At 45.3% G+C, this 13,737-nt stretch overlaps 1 protein-coding gene across 2 annotated transcripts in view; it reads left to right on the forward strand.

The window, feature by feature from the left end:
* NPR3 (natriuretic peptide receptor 3) overlaps positions 1-13,737 on the forward strand; it is a 49,504-nt gene that overhangs the window by 1,363 nt on the left and 34,404 nt on the right. For both annotated transcript variants that reach the window (XM_004678076.2, XM_004678077.2), the window contains exons 2-3: positions 1-25; positions 8,111-8,233. The exon at positions 1-25 is cut by the window's left edge and continues 1 nt beyond it. In XM_004678076.2, the coding sequence (XP_004678133.1) occupies positions 1-25; positions 8,111-8,233 (148 nt within the window). The remainder of the gene's footprint in view (positions 26-8,110; positions 8,234-13,737) is intronic.

The following is a 13,737-nucleotide window of genomic DNA, read 5'->3' on the forward strand; positions in this document are numbered from 1 at the left end:
CGCTACATCCAGGCCAGCGAGCGAGGTGAGCGGAGCGCGTCCCCGGCCCCCTGCCCTATCCAGCGGTGCTCCGAGGCTCTCCTCGCACACCCGGCGCTCCCCGGCGGACCCCATTCCCCCTGCTGGGCGGGGGGACGGGCGCGGGCGAGGACTAGTCCGGCTCTGCACAGCCCTGTCGTGCGGACTCTTGACGGTCGTCCTCGTGGTCGCGGGGTGGGAGCGGAGGGTCCCGGGGAGGTGGAGGAGCCAGGGGGGAGGGGCGTCCGAGCCAGCCGCTCCCGGGTGCCAGGTCTGACAGGTGCTGTCAAACGTTCTGCGCCGCGTTTCTTCCTTGTTTCGCTGTCGCGAGCGCGGGCTCGGCGTTCAGGGGCTCACTCTGAGCCCGCCGCTGGCTCCGGCCAGGCTCCGGGGGCGTGTGGACGACAAAAGACCTGTTTCCCAGGGCTTTTCGCGACATGCGCCCCTTCCCCGTGCGGCAGCGCACTCGGACGCGCTAGGGCACGCGCGCCTCCACCCGGCTAGCCCCGGCCCCGGGTTCCTTCCACAGATCTCAGCTTTCTTTTAAAGGCTTGTTGTATCGCCCCTCAGTCCCCTTCCATGGGCCTCCAGTCCCTTATGACCGAGCTTCTGTGGTTTCCACCAAAAATGCCACACGGTCGACTCGGGCGCAACTCCCTCCCCCCCGCGCGTGTGGCTCCGCGGTCTCCCCAGCGCCCGGAGCGAGGCTTTGCTGGAGCGCTTGCGGGACCAGCGGGCGCTGGAGCGCTTCTCCCCGCGTGTCCCCCACTCCGCCCCTCCGCCCCCGGGCCTGCAGGTATTTGAAGTAGTAACCCGAGTGGACAAACAGCTTAAAGACTGAGGATGGTGGCTGCTGGGGGCGCGAGGAGAGGCGGGCGGTCGCGCACACCCCACCGCGGAAGCGCCCCGGGGCGGCACATTTTACTGCCGAGCACGTTGCGGCCAGGCGGCTGAGGTCCTACTATAGCGCAGCCCCCTTTTTTCCCGTCGTGGGAGTTGGGGTGCACAACTCTTCGGGAAACCCATCTCGGTCCCCCCTCAGCGCGCGCGGTTGGATTGTCAACGTGCAATCCCGGAAAAGCTCCGGCGACCTCACGCGCCGAGACCGAAGGGGAGCGGGACTGAGTCATGCCCTGGCCAGTCCGGACTTGGCAGGGTTGGGCACCCGGCCCTAGTCCCGAGGGGGGCAGCGCAACCGGAGGCGGGGGCGAGGGGACTCGGGAACAGGTGAGTGGGCAGATACGCCGTGGAGGATGGACCTGTGGCCACCCCCTCCCATCTTGGCCTCCGGGGACGCAGGGTGAACGCCCTCCTTAGAGCGAAGAGGAGGGACGTGTTGACAGGGGGGTGCACGGCCAAGTTTTGAGCCTCGAACTCCAGGCAGTCTGCGCCGAACCCCTGCCAGCCAAGCAGGCGGGGCGCGGGCTTTGCACATTATGAAAAAGGGCACTTGTATTCAACCCTACAGGCTTGCCACGCCCGGAGGAGAAATACACAGAGACTTCTCTGCGCTCCAGTCCCCAGTCTCCTGCAGACCTTTGCAACCCTTCGGCTGCCCGGGGCCCGGGAACCTGGGTGACTTTGTGGAGCCCAGAGATACAAGTCGCAGATTTGGGGGGTGGGGGTGGGGTCGAACTGGGTGGGGGTGTGTCCACCTACCGGCTAAACCCGCGGCTTACAGTCTCTGGGCCACTGTCCTGAAGGTCCTAGTGCCCGCTGCGAGCACGCTGCCCGTGCCTGGGGTTCGTGGCCTGTGGCGACGGGCATCTGCCCCTCAGATGGGTTGGATCACGCCGCCGCGGCCCCTAGGCTCCGTAATGGCTCAGGGAGGGCATCAGTGCCCTGTGGGCCTGGAACCTTTGGAAGGTCTGGGCTACAGTCTGCTGCTGCTGATTAATTCCCAAAACCTCAAACCCAAGTCTCTTTGTCCCCCAACTGCCATCCAGTTTTGAATTTAGTTCAGAAAGTTTGACTGACCTGTCTATTTTACCCGGGATGTAGTTACCATTTTTTACAGCGACTATTCTAACTCAAAAATGTTTTCAGCAGTGCCTTGGCAGAAGTTCAGAAACGTGAAAGAAAAAATTTTCTCTCCTGCTCCGCCCCCTCTCCCCCTTCTTATTCTCAGAAGAGAAAGTTGCTGGGTGACAAGGCTTTCTAGGGGATCTCTTACAAATCACCTGTCACAGTTAAGGAATTCAAAGGGGGTTTAGCACAGGGGTTCTGTGTAGAGAATGCCTGTCCTGGCTCAGCGATTCAGTGGCAGGTGGCAGGTTGTGGGCTATCAAGATGGTTCTAAACTTCTTTAAAAAAAAAAAAGATTTATTTATGTATACAGAACTGAGGTACAGGCCAGAGGTGCAGGGACAGTGAGAGGATTCATCAGAGACAGAGCGGGGAGCAGAGCAGGCAGACTGAGGAAGCACACTGCTGAGGGGAGCAGCGGGCGGGTCAGGAGAGGTCTGCTGAGCCATGTGGTCAACACCAGGTGGGGATTGAACTCATGCTGAAGTGGCTTTAACTGCTTAGTGCTGTGCTTTAATCTGCTGCACCACTAGGGAGGGCCCAGGTTCTAAACTTCCTCAGGTTCCTCAGGTGAAGTGGCCACCCCCCTTCCATCTTGGCTTCTGGGTCCAGAGTGAATGCCCTCCTCAGAGGAGGAGGAGGGATGTGTTGATAGGAGGATGCCCGGCCTTCCCATGTGGGGATGCTGGAAGTGTTCACTGAGCTAATATGGGGAACAGGCAGAAACATGGAGGGCCACTGCCAAAGTGCGGTTTTAATATTTCATATATACTTAATATTACATAATATAGTATAAATGTGAGATTTTCATATATTCTTTGCTTATTATTATATGAGAATCACTTTTGCTTAGAAGGTGAGGTCACACTGTGGGGAAAGAGCTCAGAGAAGCCTCTGGACTGGGGGCCATACTTAGCAGCTGTGTGCTCAGCAGAAATCACTTAGCCTCTCTGAGGCTCAGTCCCCTCCTCTGTGACACCTAGAGGTCAGTAGGAATCAGGCTTGTTCAAACTGATCTTGGGTAGTTCTGATTTGTATTCAAGTGTTAAAATGTAACACACCATTTTTAGTATTTGAAAATTCTCTGTTAAACACTATAGAACTAGAGAGGTTCCCCCCTCTTTTGAAGATGACAATTTTAGTACTTTTTTTGCGGTGGGGGGGGGGCAAAGTTCATCTTTAAAAGCAGAACATAGGGCCCTCCCTGGTGGCACAGTGGGTTAAAACACAGCACTGAGAAGCTAAAGCCACTTCAGTATGGTTCGATCCCCACCCCGAGGTGACCCACATGGCACAGCAGACCTCTCCTGACCTGCCTGCTGCTCCCCTCAGCAGGGTACTTCATCAGCCGGCCTGTTCTGCTCCCCGCTCTGTCTCTGATGAATCCTCTCACCGCCCCTGCCCCTCTGGCCTGTATCCCAACTCTCTATGCATAAATAAATAAATCTTAAAAAAAAAAAAGCAGACCACAAATGTTTGAATCTCTTAAAAGATAAAAACTGATAGTGCCACTAGCTCCAATGATGACTAAAATTTCATTTGGCTTCATTATAGACATTACTCATGACGTCCATTTAATTTTTTGTCTCATGTCTTTAGCTAACATAATTCACTAAAATACATATGTCTTAATGGAGGACAAATTATCTTAGAGCAGTGATCTGTATTTAAAACTGATTCAATTTATAATCAACTACTGCCCTTAATATTCTACAGTCAACAGTAAATTTATTTTTTAAAAAGCAAGCTTGAAAATCAGTATTTTGGGCATTAAAGCCAGTAGTTGTCTACACTTTATAAGATGCAAGGCTAGAAATATTTTTGTATGAAGAACTGTCATTTTATCCCTATGGTTATTAATATGTCATTAATCTGGGCCTGCATAACAACTGGGGAGATAAAAGTGCTTAATCAGTATGAGTCATTTATTTTTAGAACTAGACTGAGGTAAAGGACCGCGTTGCTGGTCAGCAGGATTTTTAAGCCAAGAACCTATGATAAGTGTAAAATAACTAATACACAGCCGGGGGAAAGCATTATAGGCTGCAGTGTAGGAATTCTGAAAGCCTTTGGAGTAGATGGAACTTTGTGAACAACAAAAAAATCTCTATTTTGTACATAATATCTATGCAGTGTAGAAAGAACCAGAGAGAGAAAAAATTTTTTATATTAGATTTTATTTTTAGAAAAGATGGCTATACAGTTACAAAGTTTAAGAAATCAGAAAATTACACACATCATATTAGGACCAAAAGTTTCATGTCTCCTATTTCCCATGTTTTATTTCCCAAAGGGAACTATTTTCAAACCTTATAAGTGCAGGTTTTTGAATGTAGATCTGTAAACAACACGTTAATTCCCACTCGTTCACATGCAGGTCTTTGCCATCTCAGTGGCCACTTAGTTCTCTTCTACTACATGTCAACCACACACTCAAGCTTCCCTTCCAGTCATCTTTCCAATATGGAAGACATTTTGGTTCGCTCATGTTTAGTGTCTGTAGTATTATTTCCTTTTAAATGCTCTGATGTAGACACACAGTGCTATGCAGCTCAGCCATACAGACCTCCGTGAAGACATGTCCTTTCTTGTCCTGCTGTTTTCTTTGGGACTTAAAAATGTCTGGTGTAGGTTGTTTGATTTCCTGTGGACTTACAACTAAGTCATCTATCATTTCCCCATTTTAAGCTTCTGTATCTGATCCAGTTTAGTTGTTTTCTAAGCATGAAGCAAGTTATCACTCTGGGTTCTTTCTTCAGTATGTTCGGGGAACTTCCATCACCTTTACCGGGCTAGGTTCCCACATATTCCTCTTCTTTGGTTTACGCTTTTATTTTGGTGAGGCACATCCTTCAGGAGCTTTTTGAGAAAGGACGGATGAAAACAAAATTTGAGACCTTTCCTGACCAAAAGTTTCTTTATCTTATCCTTATACATAGTTACAGAATTCTGGATTAGAAACAATTTTCCTTCAACATTTGAAGGATTGTCTTCTAAATTCCAATCTTTCTTAGGAAGCTTAAATTGATTCGGATTCTTGACCAATTGATTTTTTTTCCTGGAATTTTTTGCAATCTCTTAATGTTCTTAATGTTTTAGCATTTCATTTTGGCACTTTCCTGCCAGTATTTTGCCTTGCGCATGTAGGATACTGACTAATAAGCCTTTCCATTCAGGGACTCAAGGCTTTTAGTTTTGGAAAAATGTCTTACGCTATATCTTTTATTTCCTTCATTTTATCTGTTTTTTCTAGAATATATATATATATATATTTTAAATTTGGATGTTAGGCTTCCTGCATGGATACTCTACTCTTCTAATCCCTCTCCTTTTACTGATCACCTATCTTTAAAAGAAAAAAAAAAGTTTCTTTTAACTATTTCTTTGACTACCCCAAAGTTACTACTGAGTTTTGGGCATTGGAAGTTTGTACTTTTTGACCCCATTACACATTTTACATCCTTCCTTCCCTGGCCCTTGGTAGCCACCAATCTTGTTGTCTATATTGGTAAATTTAGATTTTTAGTGAAAACTCTTATTTTAAACCTTCTGATAGATTGCATGAAGGCAAGCTTCTGACAGTACTTGCTGTTGAGTGAGACACGCATAAGAGATTAAGGAATATCCTATAAATCTAGAAGGAGTCTGCTTTGCCAGTATCTTGCTGCAGCCTGAATTAGACAATAACATGCATCATAGGTTTGTTTTTTTCAAAAAAAAAAAAAAAAAAAAAGGATACACACACACCCCAACTATGGACCTAGAGGTTTGGATTTCCTCTTGAGGTTGTCTATGTGGTCGACACAAAATAAATGTGTCTAAAACCACCAGTCTGCTCAGGCACCAGTGTCTTATCTGCTCACTCTGGCTCACTCTGCTCAGTCCCAGCAGGTAGAATTTTATAAAAGAATGTGTCCCTCAGAAGACGTTGACCTTGGGGGTGCTAGGGAGAGAGAGAAGATGGGCCAGGAATGTAAAAATAGAGGAAGAAGTGGAACAGAGGCCAGTGCTGGTCAGAGCCCTTCCAGGGCTTCGGGAAGCCTGTGCTTCAGCCCAGACGGCACCACCTGTTCAGCCCTGGGCCAGGTATGTGTGTCTCTTAGTTGGATGCTTAGGGCTCCTGAGGCCTGCTGTTTTGGAAGCCTGGTTGCAGCTGACTTCTGATACTGTTTTCATCTTTGCTAACACCCATGCTTATAGTTTGGCTCCCCAGTTGGCCCAGTCATGTTGCCACCAACATGTTTGTGACAATCCTGGTTGTCACTGCACTTAAGTAATTTGCATTCCCGATGATCTAAAACTATATGAAGTGGGTGCCTGGGCGTTTGCCAGTGAGCACTGGCAGAGCTTCTCTGCTGACAGAATTGGGTTCTGGGCCTGGAGGTTTGGAGTCAGATTTTGGACCATCAGTTGATCAGACACTGTTGAAGGGTGCCCTTAGCCCATCAGCTGGAGCTTCTTAGGGCCTCCTGGAGATAAATGCCCACCCTGAGAATCTGCACTCTTTAAACCTGTTCAGCCTGAGCCCTTTATTGGCTCTCTTATCACAGAAGGGCCTAGCAGCACATTAGATCTAAAACCAGAGTTTAGGGCAGAATGAATGAAAAGAGTCTTCAAAAGCTTCCTCACTGAGGTATCTTGAAATTGGACTTTTTATCCCTTATATATATTTTCAGGCACAAAGAACACCTGTTCCCACAGCTGTCAATCTATAGGAGTTTTAGGTTGTTTTGAAAAATAAAACATTCTGTGAAGCTTGGTGCTCTGGGCCCAGCCCTCTGGTAGTGAATGTTGAATCATGCTCTAACACTGAGAGAAATACCTACAGGCACCTAACCCCGCAGGGTGCTCAGGCAGCTTTGGCACAGCTTTGATTTTGTTTTACATCTTTCAGAGCCTTTGTTTTTACAAAGAGCATACACATTTCTGAGGGCTGGCATGTGTGCTGGTAATGCAGTTTTGGCACTCTGGGCTCTTGGGATCTCCCCTTTGCTTGATGTGGGCAGCCACACACCGTGTTCACCATCCTGGGGCCCAGGACCCGGTGGTATTGAGCAGATGAACTGGATCATGGCCAGGCTTCTTTCACTGGCATCAGTTGCAGCAATTCTGTGGCAGGGGAGAATGTTCTGGATAAGCTGAGAGAACACAGGTGGGACCTAGAATCTTGTTAACGTTCTCTTATATATGTTGGGACAGCTTGAGACATATATTTCAAAGTTTGACAGCAGAAAGTCTGTCTTGCTGCCTCTTTTGATCTGTCAAATGCATCTTGTCCTCAAAACCATTGGGTTTGCTTTTTTCAGGAAGTGTTTTTACCATGCTTCAGTGTAAAACAGGTGGCATTCTTCACTTTCTTCTACTGGGCAAATCTGATGATTTCTTTCAAATATTAAAAAAAAACAACTTTATTTTGAAATGATTTTATATATTTTGGAAAAGATTTAAGAACATATAACAAACTTACATGGAGTCTTCACTCAGATTTTATCAGTTGTTTACATTCTGTCACATGTGCCTTGTCATTTGGAATCTCCTCCTGGGCCCTAACCCTACCCCACGGTCTAATGAAAACCCAGAACACTGAATCAAATACAACACAATTATCCAATGATTGGCCTCTTCAATGTTCTCAATAATGCCCTTTATACAGAACTTGATTTTCTTTCTTTCATTCTTTTTGAGGTTCATAATCCACCCAGGTCCCACATTGCATTTAGTTCTCTGTTCTACTAAGTGTCCTTTAGTCTAGAGCGCTTCCTCTTGTTTTTCATGGAATCCACCATGGGAAAGAACCCCAGTGATGATTCTCTAGACTGGCCACACCGGGTAGGCCCTTACTTCCTGGATTGGATTCTGGCTGCCCCGGAATCTGGGGGTGCGCACCTTGTGGGGGTGCTGTTGGTTGGTTGTGCTAGGGAACTGTCGACTCGCCCCCTGGTGATCACTAAGTCGTTGGTGTCCTTGGTTGGGCCCTCTGTCTTGTTGGATGCTTCCCCGGCTCTCAGGGCCTCACTGTCCCCGGTGAGGGGTGACTCACGCTTGTCGTTTGTTCCTCCCTCCCCAGTGGTGATCATGTGTGCAAGCAGCGACACAGTCCGGGGCATCATGCTGGCGGCGCACAGGCACGGGATGACCAGCGGAGACTACGCCTTCTTCAACATCGAGCTCTTCAACAGCTCGTCCTATGGTAACTGCTTCCAGTTTCTCCTCCTGCTGCTGGGTGTCAAACGGGGGTGCGAGAAAGACCAGCACTTTGAGATAACGTCAGTAGATCTGATTTCTGTTAAGTCGGATTTTAGCAGTTTGAGGTTCTGAACATTTCCACGACTTCTGGTAAGTTCCCAGGCGAGGAGTTGTGCCTAGGCTGCCTCAGCTCTCCAAGTGGTCACACACCCAGGCCCCAAAGACCCCTCCCTGCTGCCTTTCAGTAGTGGGACCCCACCATGATGGAATATTGGGATAATGTTAGTGAGATTTGGGCAGCATTTTTAATAGTGTGGAACAGAGTAAAACATGTCACCATAATGGAATACATGTAGTCTTGATTCATGAAACTATTCTTTCAGCATGAGAGTTGTATGTGTACATGTTTATGCATATTACATGTATGTTTGTAACAGGCTGCATTGTAATCAATAAACGAACCATTACTGTCAATTGAGTAAAAGCTTTTAAACCACTGGGACAGCCCCTTTCCCTCCTGTTCACTGCCTCTTACATAGCGCTGAGACTAAATCTTGACAGCATCAATGAAACCTTGGGATCTCTTAAAGCGGAGCTGGGGATGCTGCCAGGCTTCTGTGAGGAGGATGACGGAGGAGGCTGTCAAGAGCACACCTCCCGAGGCTGGCCAAGGGCCTCTCTGAAGTAGACCTGTAGCTTACAGAACACTTTTTCCCAATATGGTAACTTTGTCACTCAAAATTGAACCCATTTTTTTTTCTTAAGATTTACTTATGCCTACAGAACTGGGATACAGGCCAGAGGTGCAGGGGCGGTGAGAGGATTCACCAGAGTCAGAGTGGGGAGCAGAACAGGCAGATCTGCCGCACCATGTGGGTCACCTCTGGGGTCGGGGATCCAACTCACACTGAAGACGCTGCCGCTAGCTTGCAGTGCTGCGTCCTAACCTGTTGTGCTACCAGGGTGGCCCCAAATTGAACTCTTAAAGGGGAGCTGCAGGCATGCTCCCACACAGGGCACGCACATGCTGAGCTCTTTGCCTGAGCTCTTGCTTGGAGACAGAGATTCTAACCCTCCAAGCATACACCTCTGTTTGGCGCTCTGGTAGCCTGGGTTTGCTCAAGCAATAGATCGGCCCACGTAGATAATAAAAACACACTTCTCATGGTGGTAAACAGAAGTTAATGAAACAAAAGTAGCCCGTGTTTCCCGTGGCTGATAAAATTGGAGAGGTGAGGCTTGCATGATAAACACCCAGGTCTTACTACCTTCCTCCCGTGACTTCCCCTCTAATTACAAGAGCAGACTTGTGCTTTCCGCTCACCACGAGCCGCGTGCACTCACATTATGAGCAGTATTGCATTCATGAGAGTAGTAGGAACTGGTAAAAATGAAAAGCATTTGTTCTGTTCTGAGTCATGCAAGCTGGCAACTGTGAACATAGAATGAATGAGCAATGACATGTTACGAGCCCAAATTCCTTTCATCCCCAGATAAAGGACACATACATGTATATAGGGATATAGATTACTTATAAGATCATTTTCTGAAAGTAGAATTTCTGAGGCAAAGATTATGCGCATCTATATTTTGATAGATATGCTCAAGTTGTCTTCTAAAAATATGTTTTTTTTTGCAACAATGTGTGAGCTTGTCTGGTCTCTTACAACCTGTCAATCCTGCATCATCTAAATTTTAAGTTATTTTATTTATTTGAATTTCTTTTTATGTTCATGAGCAAATTTTTGCTGTTTCTTCACTTAAAGTACTCTGCACCGTTTATGTTTCAAATTGTTACTATGCTTGTGATCTTTTCCCATCATACTTTGAAATTAATTATCACATAAAAATAATCATCACATAAAAAGCTCTGAGCTTTTTGTTTATTTAGCTTGCCAGGATGTGGCACATTAAATTATTATATTAATTTTAATGTAATATAAAAATAAATCATTTAATAATACTATTGTGTTATATTAATTTTTATATCCTTTTCAACAAACAGCGTTTTTGCCCACGTTTTGAGAAATGGACAACTTACTTTTTTTGTTTGAGAAGAGCTTTCAGAATATTAGAGGACAGTCGTGATACTTTGACTTTTTGTCTTAAGTAGATGTTAAAGTATCCTTCTATTACTAGTGTATTAGGTATGATTTAAAAAGTAGGTAATAAGTGTTACCAAATACACTTGGTCTATTCTTCTAATAGACTTCCTAGTACCGAGACCCTAGCAAACATGGAGCTAAGGTACTTATGATGATTTTTCTTTAGCTATAGTGTTGAATTTAAGTTTTTAGTATTTTATTCAGAATTATTGAATATATAGTTGTGAGTTAAGATTGGACGCTCATTTTCTTGCCTTGAGATGGGATTGCTAGATTTTAATATCAGGTGTACATTAGTGTTATAAAATTAATTGGGACAATTTCCATTGTTTTATGCTCTAGAAAAGCTTATATACTGTAAGAATATTCTTGGAATGATGGGAACAATTAAACTCTGTATTTGGACCTAACTTCTTTTTAGCGGTAATTTTTGGAAAACGTAAAAAAATTATTTTACAATAATTTTAGATTTACAGTAAACTTGCAGAAATATTGTAGAGTTCCTGCCTTCCTTTTCTCCAGATTCCTTAATGTTAACCATTTAAATAACCAGTCAATGAGCATAAGAAAACTAACACTGGAATACTACTACTAACTAAGCTTTAGGCCTTATTTGGAATTTTCCACCTTTTCTTCAAATGCTCCTTTCTGTTCCCTCACCCAATCCGCAATCCCATGTTGCATTTAGCTATTGTGTCTGCTTAATCTCCCCCAATCTGTGATTGTCTTTCAGTCTTTCCTTGTCTTTCATAATGAGGCACTTTGAATGGGTCTGTTATTTTGTAGAATTACTTTAGGTTTATCTGGTGTTTTCACATGTAAATACTGAGTCTATATACTTTTGGTAAGAATACTAGAAGATTGATGTGTGTCCTCAGTATATAAGAAGTCAGAAGCATATCTGCCTACAAATATACATACACATACACATGTATACGTGTCTATGAGTATACATATATAGGTATATCTTATTGCTAGAAATGTTTGGACAATTGTTAAAGGCATTTTTCTGTGAGGTCAGGTTTTTGCTTCTTGAAAGTTTAATTGCATTGAGTTATACAGTGTGCTCTTACAAACCTACGAGTATCCTAGATGGCCCCCCCGTAGGTTCCCCTTTTATTAACCTTTTGCAGTACAGTGGCTCAGGTTGGGCTATAATGTCAGTCTGCTGAGAGAATGTTCCGCATGCTAGCTCTTGGAAACTGACTTAACCCTGCCTTCCTTTGCAAGCCTTAGTTCTATCAATAATACCTGCATCTACTGTCTGGTGTCAGGTTGATTGAATATATGTGAGATACACAGTAAATAACTTGGAACATGAGTATTTAGTAGGTGGTAACTATACTATTCTCAGTTTACTCTGACAATTATTAAATCCTATGGGTAGTGCTTATGTGTTTTTTTTCATGTTAAATCTGATGCATAGTGCTTCAGTTAAGTTTCGACATTTTCCTGTGGTTCGTTTTGCTGACAGCATTAGGGCTGCATATTCTGTTACCTGTTTTAATCTAATATATTTTAAGGACCTCGGCGGATTAGGAATTAGATCTGCATACAAACATCCAAGACACCAGCTTCAGTGATTGAAACAAATCACTGCTGGGGGTTAGTCTTTCACCTGTAAGCAGACCAGAGGTGGCCCAGAGACAGTGGTCCCAAAATGCCATGAAGAATCCCAATTTATTTCCTGCTCTTTCAAGCTTAGTGCATGTTGTCCTCCAGATCACAAGGCGGCAGATAGGGCTCCAGAAATTGTGTCCTATTCTAGGCTAGACAGGAGAAAGATGAGGCGAAACCAGATCTCCTCAGTTGATTCAGTTCTTTTGGAAGGTTTCTGCCAGCCCCTCTCATTAACTTCTGCTTACCTATCTTTGGCTTCCCCTACTAGCAAGAGAGGTCAGGAAATGTATGCTTTTCGTTGGATTCACTGCCACCCCAAGTCACCTTAGGAATCTGTTACTAAAAAAGAAGGGGGGCTGGATCTAGGGAGGCACAAGTCCCAGTTTGCCGCTGCCCTCAGAGTAGGAGCAGCGTCGGATCCTGGGGCAGCAGAGCGGTCCAGACCAAGGCTCTGTGGTGGTCATCCGTGAGGGGCCTGAGAATTTGTGTTCTAAGAATGAGATAAGATTTATTTTCTGGAAGAGTGCATCTACCGCCTCCTCTCCCTATGCTTCTTCACACCAAGCTACACCATTCCAGGAAAAAAAAAAAAAGTATGTTAATACATACTTGATATTGGGCTTTAAAATTTGTTATTATTTTCATTTTATTGCATTTTCCTTTTTTTGCACTTTGCAGATGATGTGTGTTTTACAGATTGAAAATCCTGCATTGACCAAATCTATGGGCCATTTTCCTAATAGCATGTGTTCACCTTATGTGTCTCTGTCACAGTTAATTATAGTGTGGATAATTTTTTTCTGTATTTATTTGCTTATTTTTAATGGTAATATCAGAGTACTCCCTTGGGCATGCTAACTGGGCTCTGTCTGTGTCTCTTCAGACAGAACCCACTAGCAACATGTGGTCACTGAGCATTTGAAATGTGCTAAGCGAGTGTGACCAAGGAACTGAATTTCTAGTTTTTATTTAATTTTAATTAACTTACATTTAAATAGTCACACGTGTGACTGGGGGCTCCTGATAGGACAGCTCAGCTCCAGAGCCTCAATATTGTTTCCATCTGCCTCTTTCTGGAAACTTTTAACTCTTAGTTTGGAATTTTTCTGGCTCTTAGTGGGTTCTGTCTCCTCTTGCCTGCTAAAATCAACAGCCCCAAAATGTGTGTGCTCAGCTTTCTTTTTGCACTTTCTCTCCTACCCAGAGCGGTCAGTCCCTGGCTTCGACCTACCTGCTGTCTGAAATGACACACAACTCTCTCTTGAACTCTCGCTGCTCTTCTGGCCTCAGGCCGCTACTTCCTACCCAGCCAGGTTGTATTACTTGGCTCTTCGGTCTCCTTGGGGTTGCCCTGACCTCACTGAAATCACCGTCACTTCCACACCCACGTCACCCTCCTCCTCCTCCGCTTGGCTCTGTCCTTCCACTCAGGACGAAGGACCACCCACCTGCTTTCCATCCCCCTGTGGTGTCACCGATGACGCACCTCTGCCTGTTGTCCCTCACTCCCTAACTCTGGTAGAGTCTTGAGATTCCTCTTGCTGGCCCCTCTGCTCTCACGCAGGGACTCTCTTCATGATTTAAAAAATAGTAACTGTGTATTATTGCAAATTGACTAGATTTAGAAAGACACAAACAAAGGAAAGGAAAGAAAACTTGCCCCTTACTCTCATCACTCAGAGAACAGAGTTTAATTCTGAGGGGTGTGTCTTCCCCCATATAACCTCTCCTAACCTCTCTCCCTAGGCGTCTCCCCATTCCAGTCCATGCCCATTTTCTGGGG

Source organism: Condylura cristata, unplaced genomic scaffold (assembly GCF_000260355.1).
Source record: "Condylura cristata isolate star-nosed mole 26May11 unplaced genomic scaffold, ConCri1.0 scaffold00007, whole genome shotgun sequence".
In the NCBI taxonomy this organism is placed as follows: Eukaryota; Metazoa; Chordata; class Mammalia; order Eulipotyphla; family Talpidae; genus Condylura; species Condylura cristata.